At 38.3% G+C, this 25,060-nt stretch overlaps 1 protein-coding gene across 4 annotated transcripts in view; it reads right to left on the bottom strand.

Moving 5' to 3' along the window:
• FGGY (FGGY carbohydrate kinase domain containing) overlaps window positions 1-25,060 on the bottom strand; it is a 428,788-nt gene that overhangs the window by 264,432 nt on the left and 139,296 nt on the right. For all 4 annotated transcript variants that reach the window (XM_012442661.2, XM_012442660.2, XM_012442659.3 and 1 more), the window contains exon 6: window positions 15,762-15,877. In XM_012442661.2, coding sequence (XP_012298084.1) covers window positions 15,762-15,877 — 116 coding nt within the window. The remainder of the gene's footprint in view (window positions 1-15,761; window positions 15,878-25,060) is intronic.

The following is a 25,060-nucleotide window of genomic DNA, read 5'->3' as shown; positions in this document are numbered from 1 at the left end:
GGCCCAATAAAAAAATACCTCAAAAAGCAAAGAACAAACTAGATACAGAGAATAGATAATTTTGGACTTAAGACCACAGTAAAAAGAAAAAAAAAAAAAAGCTGTTTAGGAAAAGTTTGAAGTTATAATCACAAATCCTAGAGACATATTTTATTCTCATTGGTCTCAGCATTCCCTTTTAGTGATAACAATAAACTAATCATCTGTTTTCTCCATAGTCTATAGGCACTTTTCAGGCAGAGGCCAAGTGTCTTCACATGTGGTATCTCTAGTATCTAGCACAACATCTGCACAGGGTATACTCAATAAATATTTTGTCTAACGGATGAGTTAATACATACATGAAGGAGTGATTTTCATCAGCATTTTCCTCCATTCATGTTGAGAATTTTCCTGACTAACCACCAAACTTGGCCAAAGTAGTAGAGAAGTAGTATTTTTGGTTATGCACCAATAAAGTTAGGCAGGTCACTGACCTTCCAGGATGTAACAGCTGAAAGAAACTGGGAGATCATCTACTCCAATGGATCTCAAAGTATGGCTGGGGACCACTACCTGGGAACTTGTTGGAAATGCCAGTTCTTAATTGCTCCCAAGAATTTCTGATTCAGAAACTCTAAGCAGGTCCAGCAATCAGTGTTTTTAAGAATCCCCCAGGTGGTTCTGATACATGCCCTGGTTTGAGAACCACTGAATTCAATCCTCCTCAGATTATAGAGAAGAAAATGGAGGCCCAAAAAGGAAATGTCTGTTAAGTTTGTTTTTTGAAAATCAACTTTTGTAATAACTAGATCATTTAAAAAGTGTCAAATTTACCAAATCTTAGCTTTGTGATGTTATTTCACCTCTCTGAGCTTCAGTTTCCTCACCTATAAAATGCGAAGAACAATAGCACTTCATGGTAGTTATTATAATCAAATGATACTATATATAAAAGACACAGAATATAGTATATATATATGTCCACACAGAGAGACATACACATACACACACACACACACACACATACAGACACATATGTATAAATCTATAATTCTCCATGGAAAATGTAGTCAATATTCTTACATCCAAAAATTGTGTGTATGTGTGTGTGTGTGTGTGTGTGTGTGTATATATATATATATATATATATATATATATATATATATGTAGCCTCTTAAATAAGTGGTCATTTTTGCTAGGGCAAAAACTTGCTTGAATGTGAAAACATTTGTTCATGATTCATATAATTGTGCTTGAGGTTGGAGTTTGCTACCATGAAGGCTACAGGCTTCATCTGGCAAGCCCACAGGAGGTTCTAAACATCAGGCTGGTTTCTGAAACAATTCCAGGGTGACCTAAGCCATTAAAAGAGGACTCAGCTGGTGATAAAAGGATCTTAGTAAACATAACCATCAACTTGACAAACACATTTGTTTGGAGATGTATAACCCTTGGTCTGTACCCGTGTAAACTGAATTTTCAGAATAGTTTAGTATACCCAAGAGAATACAGATCTTGTTCACCATCTGGTCATTAGAGTCCCTGTCTTCCTGTACTTGCATAGCTGGGCTGATGATGGCATGGGGAAATAAATCAGTTACACTAGTCAAAAAGTAATTAGCAAAGTCCTGAACTAGTATTCACAACCTCAGGAAATAGAATTCTATAAATCAAACTTTCTTTTCATATCAGTTTTTATAAGATACTCTGTGAAACAGACCCAAATACACATTCCCATGGGCAAACATGTGTTTTTTCATACACACCGGGGTAAGATAAAGTGGGGCAATGTACCCCTTAGAAAGTCTCTATCTTACAAAGTCAGAAATCTGTTCAGTTCAATCCCTTATTTAGCCTGCTGGCCTTGCAAATACAATACCTAAAATATTGACTGTACAATGGAGTGTCTCAGCTAAACTGCTGATGGGTCTGACATCATGAAAACAGAACCTTCTGAAATCAGTGCCTAGAGACTCCCAGGTTGATAGTTAAAGGGTCAACAGAACCCTAAGGCTAAATGGGTGATTCACTTTTACAAAACAGATTTCTTGGTTTCCATGTCTTTTAGAAATATGCACTTTTACTCCCCTCTTGGTTCTCACATGTCATAGTTCTGATGAGAATATATTTGCTGAAGAAAAGAGATGTGCATTCAGGAAGAGAGAAAGCACTCTGCACAGGGCCACAAAGAACCTCTGGGAAGAGATGAGACCCAGGTTGGATGGAGCTCCAGCTTGGCCACAAATTAATGGCTCTAATTATTTAATCTTCCTGAGCCTCAATTATCTTACTTATAACATTGACTCGATGCTCCCTAATATTTCTAAGTAGTAACATTCTAAAATTATTTTTAAAAATTTAAAGAGCTCTATAGGGGAAAAAAGGGCAAATCAGATCATATTCAATTTGGATCACATCTTTTCCTTGTTTAAAATTCTTTAATAGTTCCCTGATGCGTAATGCAATAGTTTCTAAACATTTGGACTGTGCATGTCAATAAGATGGAGTCACAACATGGCTATTTATTACTTATAAATTGTGTATAATGTGCTTTCAAATTTATAAATTATATGTGTGTATGTCAAGAAGCATACCTAAAAATAGAATTTAAACCAAATGAAATAAAAATGAAGATAAATAAAAATATCAATATTTATCTCCATACCCAGTAGACCATCTTGCTTGACATCACCTGGCATGTAAGACCTCATTTAGAGACTACCACACCACATGGGATGGAGTTTAAGCTCCTCAGCTGGAAGAGAAAGGCATTATGATTTTTTGGTGCGCGCCTACTTCTCTGTTTCCTCCCTCCCTTTAACTCAGTGTTCCAGCACCTTCTTCCCACACCATATTGCTCAGCACTGAACTTTATTCATGCTGTCATTTCTGTCAGCATCCCCTTCACTCAACTCTTAACCTGGAAAACACCTCCTCATTGAAGATGGGACACCAGGTTGCTTACCTAGTGCCCCTCCTCCTCGTCTTTTTAAAGAATACAACTCTTATTTTATTGGAGGCTAAGATGTGACTGGTGAAAAATCTATCTTTTCTCAGCTTCCCTTGCAGGTAGTGGTATGTAATATGGTTCTGGCCATTGGCACGTAGGCAGAAGAGACTGGGTGAGGTTTCAAAGTTAACATTGAAACAGAAGCAAAGTCCATACTTTTCCCCTTTGTCCTTGTCCTTCTTCCTGGAACATAGACTCAATACTGGAAGCAAAACAAGACCATGAGAGCAGGTCTTGTGGTGAGAAGGGTGTTGTGTGCAGAAAACTGAAAGACGGCAATTGAGACTAGAGGTCGGAGATCAATGGAAACAGTGGTGCCAGAAGGGGAGATCATAATAGAGTGTTTAGTTTTTGCCCAAAAAGCATTGGAAAGACTTGGGAAGGTTTATGCTGGGAGGTCACAGGATTAGATTTTCACTATAAAAGTTCAAGCTGGAGGCAGTGTTCAGGATGGATTGAAAAAGGCAAGTTTCCATTCAGTGACATGTGTTAGAAGCCTGCTGAATAATCCAGGTGAGAGATTATGGGAACACAGATGTGGTAGCATTTTGAGATAGAGAGAGTTAATGAATTATAGAGGTATTTGGAGCATAAGGCTGACAGTACTTGGTAACTGATTAGATACAGAATATAGAAGACAGAGTGGTGTCAAGGGCTTGTAGAACAGACTATTACTATTCACTAAGATTAATAAAACAAGAGAACAACTGTTTCCTGTGTGCTTACAACCAGATGCTGAGTGCTGCTGGAGAAAATCACACCACAGGGCAGATTTATAATAAATTCATGATGACCCCTAAGCAGAGTTCTTTGTACCGTTTGATAATCCTCCAGGTTTTTAATCATCTTTTCCCCTATTCTCTGTACTTCTATTTTAAACCTTTTCCACTTTTTACACATTTCTGACTCTCTTACTTGCCTACCACTCTGTCAGAGGATCATCTCACTTTCTACTTCACAAAGAAAACAGAAGCCACATGAAGGGAAATCCCTTAACTTCCCACTTCCGAGCACATGCTGCTCCCCAGATCTGCACCATTTTTGTTTTCTTCTCATCTATTAAAATAGACAGTCTATATTCCAAGGCTAATCCCACCTGCCTTCACTGGACCTATAGCCCTGATTCTTCCTTCTCTCTGGGTATCAGCAACCTTGACTCATTACTAGAACCTTCTTATCAGCAATCAGACATGCTCAAGCAAATCTCCATCTTTCAACAACCAACCAACCAAATAGCAGAACACTTTCCCTATTTCCAACCATCTTCCTCCCCTAGTGATGACCCATCTCTCTCTCCCCATACCCCGATCAAATTTCTTGAGTTATCTAAACTTTCTGGCTTCATTTTCTCAACTATGATTCTGAGTCCTGACATCTGTCTTGGTTTAAACCCAGTTATATGACCTTGGTGATTAACTTCTTTATGCCTCATTTTTATCTTCTGTAAAAAATGGAAATGGGATGAGATGACTACACATCTCATCAGGCTATTGTAATATAATAGTTCACATTAAGCACTTGGCACAGCATCTGTGCCTAGTGTTAGCTGTGGTTGTTGAACAACTTTATCTTCTGCCTCACTACTATAAGCAAGTGACTTTCACTAAGGTCCCCAAGTCACTGTATCAAATGAACAGTGTCCAGTCCTTATCTTCCTTCCTTCTTCAGCATCCTTGGAGATTGTTCCCTTCTCTTCTAAATCTCCTCATTATCTCCTTGCCTTTGGCAGGTACATCCTTAGCCTCCTTTGCAGGCACATCTTGCTCTACCTGGCCTTTTAAGTACTGAAATTCCTCAAAGCGTTCTCTCACAGATCCATTTCTCTCTTTCCTCTAGAATCTCTCACACATATCTATGGCTTCAAATATCACTACACTGATGACTTCCAAATCTCTATTTCTAGCCTTTTTTCCATTGTATGGGTATCTCTAATGCTTATTTATTCATCCATTTACCAAATACCTCTTGAGTACCTACTATGTTCCAGATGCTTTTCCACGTGCTATGTTATAAAATATTTCAGGCAGCTTATAACTATTAGGCAAATATAAAATGAGGTAAGTGGGATTAAATAAACTGAACATGGAAACAAAATAAATTGAGGTGATGTTATAGCTTTATACCAATGGCTTATAAACCTACTGTAGACGAGTCTTCAATATGCTGTCAATTCTTAAGCAGTCAAAGGGGTAAGGGATACCTTGCCAGTTTCCCCACATGATGCCCATGAGAGAAAGAGAAAATAAAAGTAATTACTCAGAACAATTAGGAGAAACCAAAAATTATCTGGATATCTGGATAAGACAAGATTTTTCCCATGATGCTGCATTGGGAGGTCTCTGTGTGAGGTCATCCAAATTACCAGAGAGAGGTATTACTTTCCCAATCTGGCAAGTGGTTGAAATGAGTGGCCTTCGGAGGTTAAGTAACTTGATACTAGTCACAAAGGTAGTAAATGGCAGGGGCAGGACTGAAACTCATGTATATCTGGCTCCAAAACTCATGTTATTTCCATCACTCCAAAGTGCATTTAAAAAATAAATACCACCCCCCAGCCCCATCCCCAGCTCTGAGTCAACAATAGTTCTCTACATACAATGTCCATAACAGACCAACATATGACCTCGCAAAAGCTCTGGATTTTAAAGATCCCCTGGCAGTTTCTGTACTTTCAGTTTAAAGACAAATGAATGGGGGAGGGAAGCAGAACATGAAGTATTAATAAACACCGTAAAATCATTACCTGGTCCCTTAAGTAGCCTCTGAAGTAAGGGTAGTGGGGGTAAATTACAGAGGGTTTTTTTTTCCCCTTCTAATAGATTGTACATTTCAACAGCTAAAAGGGTATGAAAATTTAACGGAATTTTTAATGCCTTTCTAGGTTTTACGATACCACAAAAAGATCATCTTCGTTCTCCTCACCACAAGAACAGATGGGTGGCAGAGGTGGTGGCTCCATGACTCACTACCTCCTCATGCCCGCAAAGGCTGTCTAAGCAGCAGGCAAACTTCTGGGATCAATAGGGTTCACAGCAATACAGTGTCTGCCAGCAAACCTTGGAGGAGGCCATTAGTCAACTGGTGACCTGCCACCCTGACCACTGCAGCCCTCTGATGCAGATTCTCAGAAAGGTTAGCCAGTGCTGGGAAACTTAAAAGGTCACGGGTATCTTGGAGTCAAAACTCCAAAGAACCAGAGTGAAGAACACTGCAGAGGAGCTACAAAGTCAGAGGTAAGGGCCATATCAGAGGTCAAAGTCACCACCTGCCAGCTGTGTGACCAAGAAAAGCTAAGTGGAAGAGCTACAATGTGTCACATGCAATAGAGAAGGCCAACAACTTGGAATGCATTCCTTTCAATAACATTGAAATAAATGACCTCTAAATGGATGACAATAATGGCATGAGGTCAGATGTCCAACTAAGATCCAGAAGCAAGTCCCAAGTCAATAAGTTTCAAAAAACAAGAAAAAATAAGTCCAAACTGAATTGTGAATTTTATCGCGATTAAGACACATGAAACTTTGCAAGGTATCATACTGTTCACTTATTCTTCTCCTAGAATTTCAGAGGAGCTGAGGTGGTTCTAATTATTGGACAGCCACATCTTCGGCCCTCTTCTCCCTGTGCTATTTCAAAAAAAGGTAGGAAAGAAGGAACCTCTGAGGCAGCACTTATCTTCTGTGGTCTTGAGTCATACCAAGTCAGCATTGAGGAGTGGGGTGTCAGACAACTCTCAATTAAAATCTAGATCTATAATTTACTAATATTTTGACATTCAGCAAGTAATTTGATGAGACAACCCAAAACTGCTCAACTGTTTCTCAAATTCATTGGCTTTAAATTATGTTTTTCATCTGGGGCCCTGTGGTTTCTTTGTCAGTGGCCTTCATAAATGTGAGGCCCAAAATGAAACATGTGACTTCAGATCTCATTGGACTAGGACTGGGACTTTTGTTGAACTTGATCTGAGAACTGCAGCTGTATCATCGCAGCCCAAGGCAGGAGACTGCAGCTTCATGGTCAGATGTGCAGGATCTGAAGCAGTCCTGTCTCTGGCTCCATTACTTACTGTGTGACCTTGAGCAACTGATTTAACCTCTCCTTGCCTTAATTTCAGTAAGATGAATATAGTAGTAAGACTGGTTAAAGGCATTAAACAAGTTATTATCTATAAAGTATCTAAACAAGACTGATTGATTTTGGATAGTGAGGAGTGCTATCAACAGAGAAACAGAATACTGCTGGAGTAGAAGAAGAGAGTGTTGGCTTGGGTGGTAAGGGAAAGCTCTTCTCTGATGACATTTAAGCTGAGATCTGAACAAAGAGAAAGAGATAGTCCATGTAAATATTTTTGAGAAGGACCATGCCAGACAGAGGGCAGAGTTAACGCAAAAGGCACATACACTGGAAATGTATAAGGGACAGAAAGAAGGTCACTGTGGTTGGATGGTGACTATGTGGAGGCATGGTAAGCAATAAAAGTCAGAGCAAGATCACGCAGGACTTTGTTGAACATGGCAAGAAGTTATTTTTTCCCCAACTGCAATGGGAAGCCACTGGAGGAATTTAAGCAGGAGAGTAACATGATCTGATTTACATTTTTAAAATATCACTCTGGCTGCTGTGTGGAGAATGGATTATCAGAGGGAAAAATAGAAATAGGAAGACCATTTCAGAGGCTAGCACATGAATCCAGCAAGAAATAAAACTACTTTGAACTATGATACTAATAGTGAAGAGGGGCAGGAATGCCTCATTTAGGGTCCACTTTGCAGCAAAGCAGAAAGGACTTGATAATATACTTATCTTCATAATATACCAATCTTTATAATATACCAATTAAGGCTGAGAAATATCAAATAACTCACCCAAAGTTATATATGGCAGAAATTTCATGGCTTACAGATGACAGTCAGGATTGAAGTCAAGTCCATCCGACCTGGTGACCAATCTCTTAACTACTGACATAGGCAACCGTTAATATATTACTTATTTATTCTAGTCTGCCTACATCAGTCACTTAAGAGCTTAATCAGTGTGTTCTTATATGTTTCTGACTTGGGCAAAGTCCAATTCCTACATTTGCATGACTGAAGACTGGACAGTGGACTGGATGAATTTACCTATGTAAATCATTCCCTCCTTGACATTCTTCTAATGGTTAGTCTCATTCAAATGTCAGTATTCAGATTGGCCAAATGTTCCCAAGTTGTCAAAAAACTCAAACAGGAGAAGTGGCAGGGAGGAGCAGAACCACCACAAGACTAGGGGTCAGAAGACCCAGTTTCTGTTCTCAGTTCTCTCATTAAAATGCTGCAGGATGAAGGATATTCACCTCACGTCCTGAGTCTCAGTTTTTTAATCTATAAAATGAGTGCATTACAGTAAAATCTCTAAGATCTCTTTCAGCTCTGACAATTGCTGATTCTCCAGCAGTAGGAAGAAAAGTTGGGGGTGACCTCACTTTTGGGGGACTTCCAATTATATTCCAGATGCCATACTGAAAGGAGGAACAGTTCCATGAAACTTTATAAATAGTAAAATCTCTGAAAGCTATTACCTTGTATCACTATGATGTGGTCAACACTACTCCTTTGCCCTTCTGGCTCTTCAGGGCTATTCCTGGAAGGGCTAGCAGCTGAAAACGGTACTTCTGGGAATCTAAGGAGTGGGAGCGCAGTGTTGGAACAGAATGATGCAGGAGTGAATATTCCTGTCCTCCAGATGCCAAGATGTACTTGCAAATGGTTAAGAACTAACATTTCTACAGGCTTCATAAACCACACTGCCCTGTCACATCTGATACCACATTTCAGCTTCATAATGAACCTTTATGGAAGGGAGGGTAGCTAAGGGGCAATGTATGTGATTTTAGAAAAGAAATGGGCTTCACACACACACACAGACACACACACACACACACACACACACACACACACACACACAAACAGCTTCAAAGGAGCCACAAACATTCTAAAATGGCTCCTACTGCCCTCAAGTTTTATTTACAGCATTAGCAGGAGTAGTAATTAGAACCATCTCTTGAAAGGAATGGAAAGAATCTTGCCATGTCAACTCTCTCATCAGTAGCTCCATCTTCAAGGAAAGACAGAAATTCCATTAGAAATTAGTCCCCCATCCACTCTTATCTTGCCCACCAGCATTCCTCTCCACCTCACTTCAGGGCCTCTGTGCTCCAGCCACACCCAACAGTTCACACACACCCTGCACTCTTCCATGCCTCCATCTCTGTGCCTGCACTGTTTCTTTTGCCTTGAAAGCCATTTCTCCTCTTTTGTGGTAAACTACCACTCATATTTTCCAGACACATAAAATGCCATCTTATGAGAAAATTTCCTTGATACCACCACCAGTGCCAGTGACTTCCTGCTCTACTTCTCTATGGCACCTTTGGACGTCTGTAGACTTACTGAAAAACCTTGAGATTACTGATTCATTTACCCACCCCTACTCCTAGTAGACATGATGTCCCCAAGGGGCTAGACCATGATGAATTCACTATTGTATCCCTAGTACTTAGCCCAGCACCTGGCACACAGGAGACACTCAGGGAGTGTGCCTAGATGGATTCATGACTGGATGGATGGCAAACTGGCATGGAGACCTCCGAGTCACTCTTTATCAGGCAAAGTTTGATACTAAAGAGTAAAAATAAGTAAAATAAGTAAATTAAGAGGATAGGTACTTTCCTTCAAGTACTGTAAAGACCTGGTTCTATCGCTTAGACAGGAGTGAGAAGGATGATAAGAGGATAAGGTAAGCTCAAAAGCTCAGGGTGACAGGCAAAGGCAAATCTAAGTCCAGAGCACCCACAGGGATAGCCTCTGTACTAGTCGATTTTCACACTGCTATAAAGAAATACTTGAGACTGCATAATTTATGAAGAAAAGAGGTTTAATTGACTCACAGTTCCACATGGCTGGGGAGGCCTCAGGAAACTTACACTCATGGTGAAAGGAGAGGGGGAAGGAAGGCAGGAGACAGCAAGAACAAGCAGGAAAAATGCCAAACATTTATCAAACAACCAGATCTCCTGAGAATTCCTTCACTATCACGAGAACAGCATTGGGGAAACAGCCCCCAGGATCCAATCATCTCCTAGCAGGTCCCTTCCTCGATATGTGTGGATTACAATTTGAGATGAGATTTGGGTGGGGATGCAGAGCCAAACCATATAAGCCTCCCTCAGGACAGGGGAGGTAATGGTGTGATGGGCCCCATTTAACCTTGAAAAGGCTGGGATTGCCTGTAGTTAAAGATTTCTCCAGACCTCTCAATATAAATTAGTAAAATTGGCACTTATATCACATGATACAGAGATGAAGCAGCACTTCAGCAAAGCTCTGAGGACAGAAATAACTGAATTATATGGCTCATTCACATCAAAATGAAAAACAACCCACACACTATAGAGTACGAAGAGATGAATCCTTGTAAACATGTCCAGTTTTACTGGAAAAATTCCGAACATTGAGTATTAATTCCCCTAAAAGATTTTACAACATCCACAATTATGGATGGCGTCACTGGAGTCATAACGCATGTTGTTGGTGAAAACCCCAATGGTTTGTTTCCACAAGGGAATTTACGCTTCTCTTCCCTAAAATGAAGTAGTATTGGTGTTAATTCTTCCATTTCCTGCTTTTATAATCTCCCTTATTCCATCCATGATAGAAGGAATCACTTAGCTGGATCCATGAGACTTAAAAAATTCTATAATAGTACCCATGAGGCCATGTTAAATGGGAAGTGGGGCCACAGTCCTGAAGTGGAGTCCCTGAAGGCTTGGCATGTGTCTCTGTGATGGTTTGAATGTCCCCTTTGAAAGTCATATTGATATGAAAAAAAAACTCAACATCACCGATCATCAGAGAAATGCAAATCAAAACCACAATGAGATACCATCTCCTACCAGTAAGAATGGCTATTAAAAAGTCAAAAAATAACAGATACTGGTGAGGTTGTGGAGAAAAAGGAAAGCTTACACACTGTTGATACACTGTTGGTGGGAGTGTAAAATAGCTCAGCCACTGTGGAAGACAGTGTGACAATTCCTCAAAGACCTAAAGACAGTAATACCATTTGACCCAGAAATCTCATTACTGGGTATATACCCAAAATAATATAAATTATTCTATTATAAAGACACATGCACATGTATATTCACTGCAGCATTGTTCACAATAGCAAATACATGGAATCAACCTAAATGCCCATCAATGACAGACTGGATAAAGAAAATGTGGTACAAATACAGCATGGACTATTATGCAGCCATAAAAAAGAAAAAGATCATGTCCTTTGCAGGGAAATGGATAGAGCTGGAGGCCATTATCCTTAACAAACTAACACAGAAACAGAAAATCAAATACTTCATGTTCTCACTTTTAAGTGGAAGCTAAAGAATGATAACATGGATACATTGAGGGGAATAATACACTGGGGCCTTTTGGAGGGTGAAGGGTTAAGGGTGGAAGGAGGAAGAGGATCAGGAAAAATAACCAATGGGTACCAGGCTTAATACGTGGGTGATGAAATAATCTGTACAACAAACCCCCATGATACAAGTTTACCTATGTATCAAAACTGCACTTGTATCCTTGAACATAAAAGTTAAAAAAAGTACAAAGCTCAGCATATTAAAACAAAAAAGTCATGTTAAAATTTTATTGCCATTATGATAGTATTACGAGGTGAGACTTCTAAGGTGTGATTAAGCCATGAGGGCTCTGCCCTCATGAATGGATTAATGCCATTGCCTTAGGAGGTGCTTCTGATAGAATGAAGCCCAGCCCCCTCTTGCCCTCTCTCATTCTTGTGCGTGCCTTCTCACACCCTTGCACCCTTTGCCATGGGATGATGCAGCAAGAAGACTCTTACCAGATGCCCAGAAGATATTGGCACCCTTGGACACTGCAGCCTCCAGAACCATGAGCTGAATTAATCTTCGTTGATTATAAATCACCCAACCTCAAGTATTCCATTATAGCAGCAGAAAAGAACTAACACTCTCTCCTTGAGCTACCTGTACTCAGCCCTGTGGGCTCTCTGAGTTCATGAATCAAGCTGATCAAGTGGAGCTTGCTTCAGACAAGTACAGGTGGCTTCTTTTCTCTTTGTCTCAGCTTCTTGGCTTGCCAATGGGCGGATAAGTCAATATTGTGCAGGTTCCAGGGTCTAGCCAGATTCCAACAAGAGGCAGGAGATCCCTGAACTTTGATTCAGTGTGACCAAAGCCAATACTGCACTCTAGCCCCAGATGGTGATGTTCACTGGCACATTTATGTCCCCAGCATATACCTATCATTAGTCAAGATTCTTTTACTTATAATTTTAAGCCTACATGACAAAAATACCTGAAGTGCAGCTTCATTTAATGTTGGGTTTATTTTACTCTATGGAAAAATGAAATTCCCACCCTTTCTAAGGTAAATTCTTGTTTTCCTTCTATGAAGGAGTCTGTGATACTTCCTATCGTGGAAAAGCCTCAGAGAGATTTGCTATAGGAATGAAATGGAATTGCACTATCATTCAACATAGGGTGTATCTTCCACAGGGGCCCCTTCTTATGTGGAGGTGTTCATGAAAGATGACTGTCAACACTGAATTGAGGAAATGCATTCATTGTCTGTCACTAGTAGTATCATTTAATATCAAATTCTTAATTCAAATACATATTTACTCATTCAACAAATATTTCATTAGTATCTACAATGTGCCAGGTGATTGTGTCTTTGGCATCGACACCTAAAATATAGTATCATAGGGATGGAGGAAACCTGTCTAAAAAGCAGCCTCCCTCCCCTCAAGAAACTGTATCCTGCCCTTTATCTTCATTTCTGCCTCTCACTTAACACTTACTAACTTCTTGGACTTGGAGTTTACATTTGTTCTTTGCCTGGCTTCCCTGGTCCCAAATAAGAAATGATCTATAAGCTAATACACTGAATCACTTTATATGACAAACCACCTTATGAATTTTCATAAAGTGGCCTACCCCAATAATAGAACAAAGAGTTTTTCCCAGGAATTAAAAAGGCAACCAGGGCATGCTGAAATGGCACCTGGATAATAAATTAGAACAGGTGGGATGTTGCTTATCTTCCTAAGGGTCCTTTCTCCCTGCTAATCTCTTCCTTCCTGTTTGCTTTTGATAGATGTTTAGGATTAGATAGGTAACTTGGGAATTATTCATGTGGAACTAGAGGTCAAAATTCATTGACACAGATCATCTAGTTGGATCATTTTATTGAACACAGATCATTTTATCTGTAGGGGTATATAATCCCCTACCAAAAAACTGCATTTCATTTTTCTCAATTAATTTGGAATATTAAATCAACTTGCACAGTGTTAACTGTAAAGAAATTTCTATTCAATTGTAAAGAAATTTCTACCATATTCTTTTGATTCACAACACTATTTTTCCTTACTTTGTATAATGTTCCCAAACCAAACCATCCAAATAACTCCTTGAAAGAAGGCATTAGGTAGTAACATTTTAGCTTTAGAAACGTGCATGTAGTTACTTAAAACCTTGTAAATTTTTTCTCCTGTCCTTGAAATGCACCATATAAATATTGCATTTGATCCTTAACTTACACTTCATAAATAATTCATTTCAAAAATATTCCTCCATAAGACCATCAGTTGCTGAGGTGTTCAGTTTTCGGGGAAAGCATTTATTTACTGCATGAGCCCAGGAAGGCTGGTAAAACCTTGGCTAAAAGCTCCACATGGAGCAAATTATGGTAATTGTATTAATGCTCAAATCCAGGATGCTCAATGCTCAAATCTGCTAAAAGGTTTTGCACTATATTGCCCACATCTTGATGAGCAATGAGGCCACTGCAAATGTTTAACACTTCATAGAGAGGCTTCCGAGATTCATTCTTCATAGTTCCAAGAACTGCTGAAGAAAGTCTAGAGGTAACTTCTAGAGGAGTTTATGAAAGTCACAACTGAGAATAAACAGCCTCTTAAATATCTTCTACTTTGGGTTCAGACTAAAACTACAAGCTCAAGTCCCCAGAAGTGAAAATTAAAGGAAACATCACACAATTAATTCTGATGAATGGGTAAGTTTTAATTCATGTACAGCAATATTCTGCTTAATAATATGTCTCCTTAGGACAGTCATTAAAAATCCATTAACTTAACAGGGAAAAATCTAATAAAGTTACTTTGGAAATTTTCTGCTAGATTAACATTATGGACTTCTAATGAATATTTCTTGTAGATACTGCTCTGTTAGCAGAGCTAATACACTAATTAAACATGTGTCATGTGTGAGGCAGGAAAGAAGAGCAGCGAAATATAAAAATAATCAGAAAATCAAAGTTGAAGTTGTACCCAATTGCCAAAGATAATGCTAAAGTCAGTAAATGTCATTACAGATTTTAAAAGTAAAGAATGCCAACCTACTAGTAACAAACCTCTTAATATTTTAATCAAAAAGTCATTGAGATATGAAAGTATGCCATGCCCTGTGTTAGGACAGGAAATACAAAGAGCTCACAGTCTAGTGAGGAATCAAGACACATATACAGGTAATCAATATATAAGCTAATAAAGCTATTTTCAACATACAGGGGAATATTCAGCAAAAAACAACTAATTTTTTGGAGGGCATATACATTTTACAAATCACTTAAACAATGAGATAACTGAAGCTGAAATTAGTGTTCCAGTAAAATACTGTTCCTTCTAGGTCCTCCCACTGGGAGAATTTCAATCCTGACTTACCATTTCTTGATTCCATGCCTGGTTAAACAAGATTACTAATCTCTCTGATTCTCATCTGTAAACATGTAACAGTGCTTTTGGCAGTAGTTGTGAGAAATATATAAAACAAGGTACAAGAAAGCACCGAGAAATGTGCTTGGGACACAGAAGATGCACTTTACTACCCAAATAAAAGGCCTTAGTCTGAGACCCTAAGGCCTTAGTTAGGAACCACTGACTCATGTTCCATTTTCTGTCTTATCCTAGATTTTCTAATTTTGACCTTTTTAGCTTAATTTTTACCTATTCATAGCCTTGCCTTGTCTTGTGAACCTACTTTATGAAATTATTTTCCTATCACTGACTGGAAGTAGTCCATAGACAGCCCTTTGAGTATGCTATTCTCAAGCTGCTCCTTGCAAATATCTTCCTTGATCTAACTCAATTTCTTTTTCGTTTTCTTTTTCTGTTTTCGTTGAGACAGAGTTCCTCTCTGTCTGTTGCCCAGGCTGCAATGCAGTGTTACGATCTCAGCTCACTGCAACATCCTCCGCCTCCCAGGCTCAAGCAATCCTTCCATGTCAACCTCCAGAGTAGCTGAGATAATAGATATGTGCTACCAGGCCAGGCTAACATTTCTAATTTTTTTTGTAGAGACGGGGTTTTGCCACGTTGCCCAGGCTAGTTCTGAACTCCTGGGCTCAAGCAATCTGCCTGCCTCAGTTCCCAAATTGCTAGGATTACAGGTGTGAGCCAGTCTCATTTCTGATTCTACATTTCAGTGCAGATTTCTCCACTGAGTGGAGCATATGTCTCCACTCAGTTCATATAAATCCTAAGGCAAGAGCCTACAAGTCATGGCATATCCATCATAATTAACTTTTATGTCTTGGAAAAACTGGACTTTATTCCTACATTTTCATGCATACAAAAATAAGAAACATACAAACCACAATAACAACAAACCCACCAAGATACGCCAATGCACATAATCACTCTACAGATGTTTTATTTTTTTTACCTATTTTGTTGTAATTATCTGCAACAAAGTCTTCCAAACCAACCATTTTCCAGAAACTGTCGTCCCAGCCTTTCTCTGCTGAGTAGGTCCACTTACACACCAGAGAGCAGAGAGACCTAAGAAAATAGGAGAGATATAGAACCAATAATATGCATGAGGCTTCCTTTATGTTTTGCAAAATACCCGTCCAGACGTCTGCAGAGGTATTAAAGAAGTGGAATAAACCAATGCATATAATGACACATCCTTGCTTAGGTAAAAATTCTACACAGATACCTGTTAATTACGGATAGTATCTTCCGTCACTTTCAAAAGTCTCAGCCCTGGCTGGGCATGGTGGTGCACACCTGTAATCCCAGCACTTTGGGAGGCTGAGGTGGGCGGATCACTTGAGGTTAGAAGTTCGAGACCAGCCTCACCAACATGGTGAAAGCCGTCCCTACTAAAAATACAAAATTAGACAGGCATGGTGGTGGGTACCTGTAGTCCCAGCTACTTAGGAGCCTGAGGCAGGAGAATCACTTGAACCCAGGAGGCAGAGATTGCAGTGAGCCAAGATTGTGCCACTGCACTCCAGCCTGGGCAACAGGGTGAGACTATCTCAAAAAAAGAAAAAAAAAGTCTCAGTCCTTTATTTGGATCCTGATGAAACAAACTGTATACAAATAGTTGTATTTATATCTATATTTATATGACATTTGTGAGATAATTAGAAATTACAACTTTGCTATTTGATAAAAATTTAATTATTATGAAATTTTAGATATAATATTGGTAGTTGTGGTTATGGTAATAAAATGCTCCTTATCATTTAGAGATACATACTGAAAATGTTTATATAAGATGATATAGTGTCTGGAATGTGCTTTAAATAACATGAGAAAGGGAAGTAAATGGCATGTGGCTAAGGGCAGGATTGGTCACGGGTAGCTGTTGGGACTGAGTGATGGGTTCGTAAGTGTCAATTATACTACTCTCTCTACATGTTCAAAAGTTTCTATGATAAAAAGTTTTTAAAGTGCCTGGTGGAGATAATAAATGACATGGTCATCCCAGTCTAAAAAAATATTTAATAGGAGAAAGATTTGAATGCTAGAAGATGTTTTCCTTTCCAGCTTCATTTATCAAGTCACCCTTAATATTCTATAGTGTAATAATAAAAAGTCATTTGCAGTTCTCTGAAGAAAGTCACATTCTTGCATACTTCAGAACATTTGCCCTACCCACTTCTGTTGGGAAAACTCATCCCAGCTTCTTCACTATGATAATTCAAACTCTTAGTTTAGCCTAGGCTGAGATCCCAGTTCTAGGTTAGGCACTCCTCTTCTGATTTCCCAGAGCATGGAGTACGTCTTCTACCATAGCCCTTATCACACTAGGTAAGTAACTGCTTCTTTATGTCATTCCTCTATTGTCCTATTGCCTTCTAATCTGTTCTCCATATTGTACCCAGGGCAAACTTTATAAAATAAAATCTTTTATATCAATCTCTGATTTAAGATCCTTCAATTGCTACTCACTAACTTCAGAACAAAGTCGAGTGCATAGCAGGGCTTAAAGGACCCTTTCTGATATGGCTGTGCCCATCTTCACAGTCACTCTGTTCAGGCCATTTCCACCCTTGCCTTCTCAGTCTGCAAAACTGAATTATTTGGAGTTTGCTATAGTGAGTCTTGATTTCCCATTTCCCTCTGCAATGAACCCTTTGCTTCATTCTTCCTGGAATAGTCATCCCCGTTATGCATCTAACTCTTAGTTAGCCTTCATGACTCAGCTCAGATTGTCCTTTTTCAGGAAGGCCCAGTGAAGGGCAAACTGAGTGAAAAGCTTCTTCCCAAGTTCCAATCTGGACATACCCTTATCATAATTTACCATAGTAACTGTCTTTACCCATTCATTTTACCATCTCTCCCACTAAACCAGCAACTCCATCAGCACAGAATCAGCCTTACTCTTCTGTGTATCACAAATACCTCATTCACATTCAGGATTAAAACAAGCCACAATGAATATTGACTGAATGGAAACACTAAAGAATGAATGGTTTGCCCACCGCATGATAGGTAAATGGTAAAACTGGGAGCTTATGCAATTTTAAAGACAACCCAAAGGGTAATAGTCTAGGTATATCTCATTCAGTCATTCGCATAGATTCATGTATTCACTCACTCAATAAATGTTTAGTATTCAGTTACTATAATCCTGGCACTATGCTAGGACCCAGGAAACCAGTGGTATACAAAATATCTAGTCTTTTGCTGTCACAGAAGCTGGAAGTTTAACTGGGAGACAGAAATTGATGAAACAATCACAGCTAAAATCATATACTAACAAATAGAAATAAATACTCTGAAGGAAGTACAGGGAGAAATGAAAGACTTCAGCAGAAGAACCTGACATATCGGGTGGGAGACAGGGGAAGAAAACATCAAGGAGGGGTCCATAGAGGAGGTAGCACTGAGTGAGGCCTTAATGTCTTTTGAAAGCCAACAAATGTCACTTATTATTAATGATTTTTTTTAGATGTACCATAGATTGCAGAACATACTGACCTATGCTAAGTGGCATGAATATACTGAAGGAATGCTGGCACCTATAGAAACAAGCTAAATTATTCACATTTTTCAGCAATATACATTGTTAATAAATGGAGAAGGCAGCCCACCTATGTAACATGTTCTGAAGAGTACACAATAGGCTAACACCTCCAGGCATAACATCTGAAATTCTAACTTTTCGGGATGTCTGATAGCTCCCTGCCTGATAGCTCCCTGCCAAGAGTAATATTAGGGAGCAAAAGGTTGCATAGAAGGATTGTTTCCAATGATCTAATCACATAGGGTAACTCCTCAATCCCAGATGCCCCTATTCTTATCTGTAGACTACTGTGCCTCTACTTTGACTTTTCCTTCCTTCTTAATGGATTATTATTCCTTTTTTTTTTGTTTTTGTTTTTTTTTTTTAAGTTTTTAGTGACTTTTTATTTTATTTATTTTAATTTAGGTGCATACTATATCTGGCATTTCTTCCCATGTTATCCCTCCCCACCCTCCCTACCCCCTGCTGTCTCTCCTCTACCACCCTCAACTGCCCCCAGTGTGTGATGCTCCTCTTCCTGAGTCCACATGTTCTCATTGTTAAACACCTACCTATGAGTGAGAACATGCGGTGTTTGGCTTTCTGTTCCTGTGTCAGTTTGCTGAGAATGATGGTTTCCAGATTCATCCAAGTCCCTATAAATGACACGAACTCATTGTTTTTTATGGTTGCGTAGTATTCCATGGTGTATATGTACCACATTTTCTTTGTACAGTCTATCATTGATGGGCATTTGGGTTGGTTCCAGGTCTTTGCTATTGTACACAGGGCTGCAATGAACATATTTGTGCATGTGTCTTTATAGAATGATTTATAGTTCTTTGGGTCTATACCCAGTAATGGGATTGCTGAGTCAAATGGAATTTCTATTTCTAGGTCCTTGAGAAATCGCCACACTGTCTTCCACAATGGTTGAACTAATTTATACTCCCACCAACTGTGTAAGAGTGTTCCTATTTCTCCACATCCTCTCCAGCATCTGTTGTCTCCAGATTTTTTAGTGATCACCATTCTAACTGGAGTGAGATGGTAGTATCTCAATGTGGTTTTGATTTGCATTTCTCTAATACCAGTGATGATGAGCATTTTTTCATGTTTATTGGCCTCATATATGTCTTCTTTTGAAAAGTGTCTGTTCATATCCTTTGCCCACTTTTGAATGAGGTTTTTTTTCTTGTATATCGGTTTTAGTTCTTTGTAGATTCTGGATATTCACTCTTTGTCAGATGGGTAGACTGCAAAATTTTTTTCCCATTCTGTTGGTTGCCAGTTCACTCTAATGATGGTTTCTTTTGCTGTACAGAAGCTCTGAATTTCAATTAGATACCATTTGCCTATCTTGGCTTTTATTGCCATTGCTTTTGGTGTTTTAGTCATGAAGTCCTTGCATATGCCTATGTCCTGGATGGTTTTGCCTACGTTTTCTTCTAGTGTTTTTATGGTGTTAGGTTTTATGTTTAAATCTTTAATCCATCTGGAGTTAATTTTAGTGTAAGGTGACAGGTAGGGGTCCAGTTTCTGCTTTCTGCACTTTGCTGGCCAGTTTTCCCAACACCATTTATTAAACATGGAGTCCTTTCCCCATTGCTTGTTTTTGTCAGGTCTGTCAAAGATCAGATGGTTGTAGATGTATAGTGCTGCTTCTGGGGCCTTTGTTCTGTTCTGTTTGTCTACGTCTCTGTTTTGGTACCAGTACCATGCTGTTTTGATTACTGTAGCCTTGTAGTATAGTTTGAAGTCCGGCAGCATGATGCCTCTGGCTTTGTTCTTTTTGCTTAGGATTGTTTTGGCTATGTGGGCTCTCTTGTGATTCCATATGAAGTTTCAAGTGGTTTTTTCCAGTTCTGTGAAGAAGGTCATTGGTAGCTCGATGGGGATAGTGTTGAATCCATAAATTACTTTCGGCAGTACGGCCATTGTCATGATATTGATTATTCCTAACTATGAACTTGAAGTATTTTTCCATCTGTTTTTGTCCTCTCTTACTTCCTTGAACAGTGGTTTGTAGTTCTCCTTGAAGAGGTCCTTTACATCCTTTGTTAATTGTATTCCTATTTTATTCTCTTTCTAGCAATTGTGAATGGGAGTTTGCTCTTGATTTGGCTTTTTGGCTGTTATTGGTATATAGGAATGCTTGTGATTTCTGCACATTGATTTTGTATCCTGAGACTGCTGAAGTTGCTGATCAGTTTGAGAAGATTTTGGGCTGAGACGATGGGGTCTTCTAGATATACAATCATGTCATCTTCAAATAGAGACAGTTTGACTTCCTCCTTTCCTAATTGAATACCCTTTATTTCTTTTTCTTGCCTGATTGCTCTGGCTTGAACTTCCAATACTATATTGAATAGGAGTGGTGAGAGAAGGTATCCTTGTCTAGTGCCTGATTTCAAATGGAATTCTTCCAGCTTTTGCCCGTTCAGTATGATACTGGCTGTAGGTTTGTCATAAATGGCTTTTATCATTTTATGATACATTCCGTCAATACCTAGTTTATTGAGAGTTTTTAGCATGAAGGGCTGTTGAATTTTGTCAAAGGCCTTCTCTGCATCTATTGAAATAATCATGTGGTTTTTAACATTGGTTCCATTTATGATGGATTAGGTTTATGGATTTGTGCATGTTGAACCAGCCTTGCATCACTGGGATGAAGCCTACTTGATTGTGATGGATAAGCTTTTTGATGTGCCCTTGCAGTCAGTTTGCCAGCATTTTATTGAAGATTTTTGCTTCAATGTTCATCATATATATTGGCCTGAAGTTTTCTCCTTTCACCTATACTTGTCTGTTTGGTAAACTCCAGCTCATCCTTATGGTCCAGTTCCAATGTCAGCTCCTCTGTGAAAGTTTCTCTATGACCTAATGGCTCTCTCTCTTGAGGTACCATTGTAAGTTTAAAATATTGCACTGCATTTCTTAACAGCTGATAAAGGTTGAGTTCATGGCCCCAAGTCTTCATCTCTCCACATACCCACACTCTTTGCAATGTAACTTTGTAGTACTATATCCTACTCCTCCTGTCCCCCACACCATATGCAGGGCTTCCTTTCCTACCTCTAGACTTCTGATTCTGTCACATGACTGAATTTAGCCAAAATAAGGAAGCAGAAGTAACTGCATGCCAGTTCCTAGTCTAAGCCTCGAGTGATTCTGTGTGTTTCTGCTTGTTGTCTTATACCTTTGGCACTGCCACGAGATCATTCAAGGCTAGTCCACTCGTCCCATGAGGAGGATAAGAGAAACATGGAGCAGGGCAATAACCAGCTGAGCTCAATCTGGATCAGATACCCCCAGGTTGTCTTGGATTCTTGGATCAGTCAGCCAAGACCCCAGTGAGTGAGTCCATCCGAGACCAGAAGAATCACCCAGCACAGCAAAGCCTAAATGAGCTGTTCATGAGTCAAATAAATGATTACTGTTGTAAACTAACAAGTATTGGTTGTGATTCATAATACAGCAATAGTTAAAAAACTCAACACTTCACAGCAACTCAGCTTTTCCAAGCAGATATTTTTTTCCCCAATAAAGGGAAAGTTAGGGATGTCTTGGTCTTTACAAGAAGTTAAAATAAGAGAGTATGCCTGGAGTGAAGATGACTACAGAAGTTTTATTTTTACAGATGCCTCTGGCAACTGCCTCCTTCATCAGGATTATTCAAACAACATTAGGGTCCAATTCATTGAGTCTCTTTAAATCAAACTGGTGGGTAATATGGATATGCAGCAGAACTGGTAAAGTGTAGTGAGTACAACTGAAGCCACACGTTCTCCAAAACTCTCCAGGAGAGAGAGAAAATATAGGACTTTGTTTATATTGTTAGTGGGTAAAGGTAAGGTACTAGTAGCAGAACAAAGGGCTTATCCCTCCCTGAGGTTTCTATTAAGACCAGTTTTGACATTTCCTGATGTGTTTTAGTGCAACTTGCCCTCTTTGGATAACTATTCACCTTTAGGCAAGTTGTACCTACTAGTCACCCCCACCCAAATGTCTGTAAAATTAGAATTAGAGATAGGGGCCGTACAAAGTCGGGGCTACACTGGCAGTCTGAGTTGATTCTAAGATTGGCAGCCAGAGAGAAATGCTGCTTTCACCAAGGGTGCTCTAAGAGGAAAGAAGGGGCCACTCACTGTTGGCTGTTTGATTCACTACCGGCCCAAATGGCAGGGCAGGAACTGCTGTAACTTTCACTGCTTTCAGATTTGTTAATGCAGAATAGATTCTAAAAACCTATATGAAAGTCAAAATAACATTTATCAATGAGCAGGCAAAACAAAAACAGTAACTAACTTAACGGAACTAGTTCACCTGAGAGATCACATAGAACATCTATAAAAGGCAAGTCCCACTGAAGCAGAAATGATGAAAAATATGGTAAAGTATTTCAATGATGAAAACAATGAGAAATCAGAAGAATGCAAAAAATACTTTCTGAAAATATAAACACTGATTTTAAGTTTAAATTTAAAGTTTAAAATTTCCACAGAAGAACTAAAAAGTCACTGACACTGATGGAAATCAAATTAATGCTCTGGAGGACCAGATAAATGAAATATCTCACTACAAGTAGCAAAGATACAAGGAGACTGAAATAATGATGGAAGAGATAAGAGGCTTGGAGGACAGATTCCAGCAGCCTAACATGAGAATAACAGAAATTCCAGAACAGATTAGGGAGATATTGTAATTAAATGAATACAGTGGTAGGTATTTTATTATACTGAACTGAAGTAAGATTTAAGCCCACAGATTAAAAGTCTCATTAAGAACAGGAAGTAAATCCAGGAAACACTTGAATTTCAAGAGTAAACAGAAAATTATACAAGCTTCCAGACAGAAAGAATAGATTACTTAAAAAGGATTCAGACAAGCTAAGGGAATTCTCATCTACAACTCTGGAATGTAGAAGACACTAGAATAATGTACAAACTATTAAGAGAAGCGGATTAAAGAATCCTACATCCAGACAAAGTATTATTCAGCTGTCAGGGGGAAAAGAAAAACATTTTCAACACACAAGTATTTAAAAAGTAAACTTCCCACAAGCACTCTATGAGGACAATAGTTGAGAAAGGGCACAACTAAATAACAATTGATTCGGAGCACAACCAAATAACAATATGGTAGAAATCAAAGACTAGTTGTGTGTGTCTCTTTCATGCATGTATGTACACATATGCATGTATGTGCATAATATAAACACATACATATATGCATAAAAATACATGCATACACATATTTAAATCTAAGTTGATAATAGTAGTGTAAGCACAAATTTGTAATATTGAGCTCCTTAAAACACAATAGGCATACTATTCTACCTAAGAAAATCCCCAAAAAACAAAAAACATAGTAACAGCCTGGAATCGAAAATAAATATTAAGTAAGCAAATATTAAGAGACTAGAGAAGGGGTATACAGAAAACATTCCTTGAAATACATTACATGTTTAGGCAGAACATAAGTTTATTGTTGCTTGTAAGGAATAAGAATGTAACCACTAGTAGAAACAAAAAACTTAGTAGAACTCTTAGAGTAACAAGGAATAAAAGGGAATAAAGACAAAATTAACAAGCCAGTGAAACCAATAAACTACACAAAACAAAAAGAAAAGGGAATCGGGAGTGATGTAATACAAATAGAAAACAAAATAAAATAGAGGAAATAAAGTCAATTATCTTAGTATTTCATCAAATGTGAATGGGCTGAATTCCACAACCAGTTAAAAGAATAATCTTACTGTGGTTAAAATTAAGCTAAACTTTGTTTATAATTCAGATTTTTAAAATGTGACACAGTTTTCTCTCTAAAATGTTCTACCAAAAAATAAATATAAAAAAAAATTTTTGATGACAATGTAAGTATCGAAGTAGAATCAAGATTAAAAATGTTAAACAAGGAAAAGAAGAATATTTCATAATGACAAAATGGTCCATCCAAGAAAACTACCATTCATAATATTTTATGAACCAAACAATGAAGTATGAAATACAGGAAACAAGAGCTTCTAAAATTTAAAAAGTATTTGAAAAAAGACAATTCTATTTAAAGATTTTATTGTACTTTCAGAATGTGAAGCATGTAAACTACTAGAGTAATAACAGCCATTATTATTGCTACTGAGGAATTAAAGGGTATTAATACAATCAACAAACTCAATTCTATATATTCACATAGGAGGAGGGAGAAGAATATTTTATAATTCAAGCAGAAACTATATGGGTTAAAGATACCAAATGGAAATGTGAATGTACACAATGGAATGAAGAGTATCAGAACTGCTAAATATGTGAGTAAATGTAAGAGATATAAATTTTTCATTTTTAAATTTCCTTAAAAAATAATTGACCTTACATCTTTTTACGACTCAACCCATGAACAAAACATATGACAATAATAGCACAAAACACAAGAAGATATGAAATTATATTTTACATAATGAAGCATAAAATTATTTTAGGGTCGACTGTGATAAGTGAAAGATGCATATTAAAAATTGGCAAAAAAGAGGTAAAACTAGAAGAAATTTTGTATTTAAGTAATCTGGAAAAGACTGGAAAAGGGAAGAATTATATAGAATATATGGAGCACAGAAAAAGAAAATAGATTAAAACCCAACCATTAAATGTAAATGACCTAAAATCTCTAATGCAAAGGCAGAGATCATAAAACTGAATAAAAATAAAACCCAACTATATGGAATT

This window comes from Aotus nancymaae, unplaced genomic scaffold, assembly GCF_030222135.1.
Source record: "Aotus nancymaae isolate 86718 unplaced genomic scaffold, 86718_ANA_hifiasm-v0.15.2.pri h1tg000007l, whole genome shotgun sequence".
NCBI classification, from domain to species: Eukaryota; Metazoa; Chordata; class Mammalia; order Primates; family Aotidae; genus Aotus; species Aotus nancymaae.
This window is presented reverse-complemented; position numbering and strand designations above follow the sequence as displayed.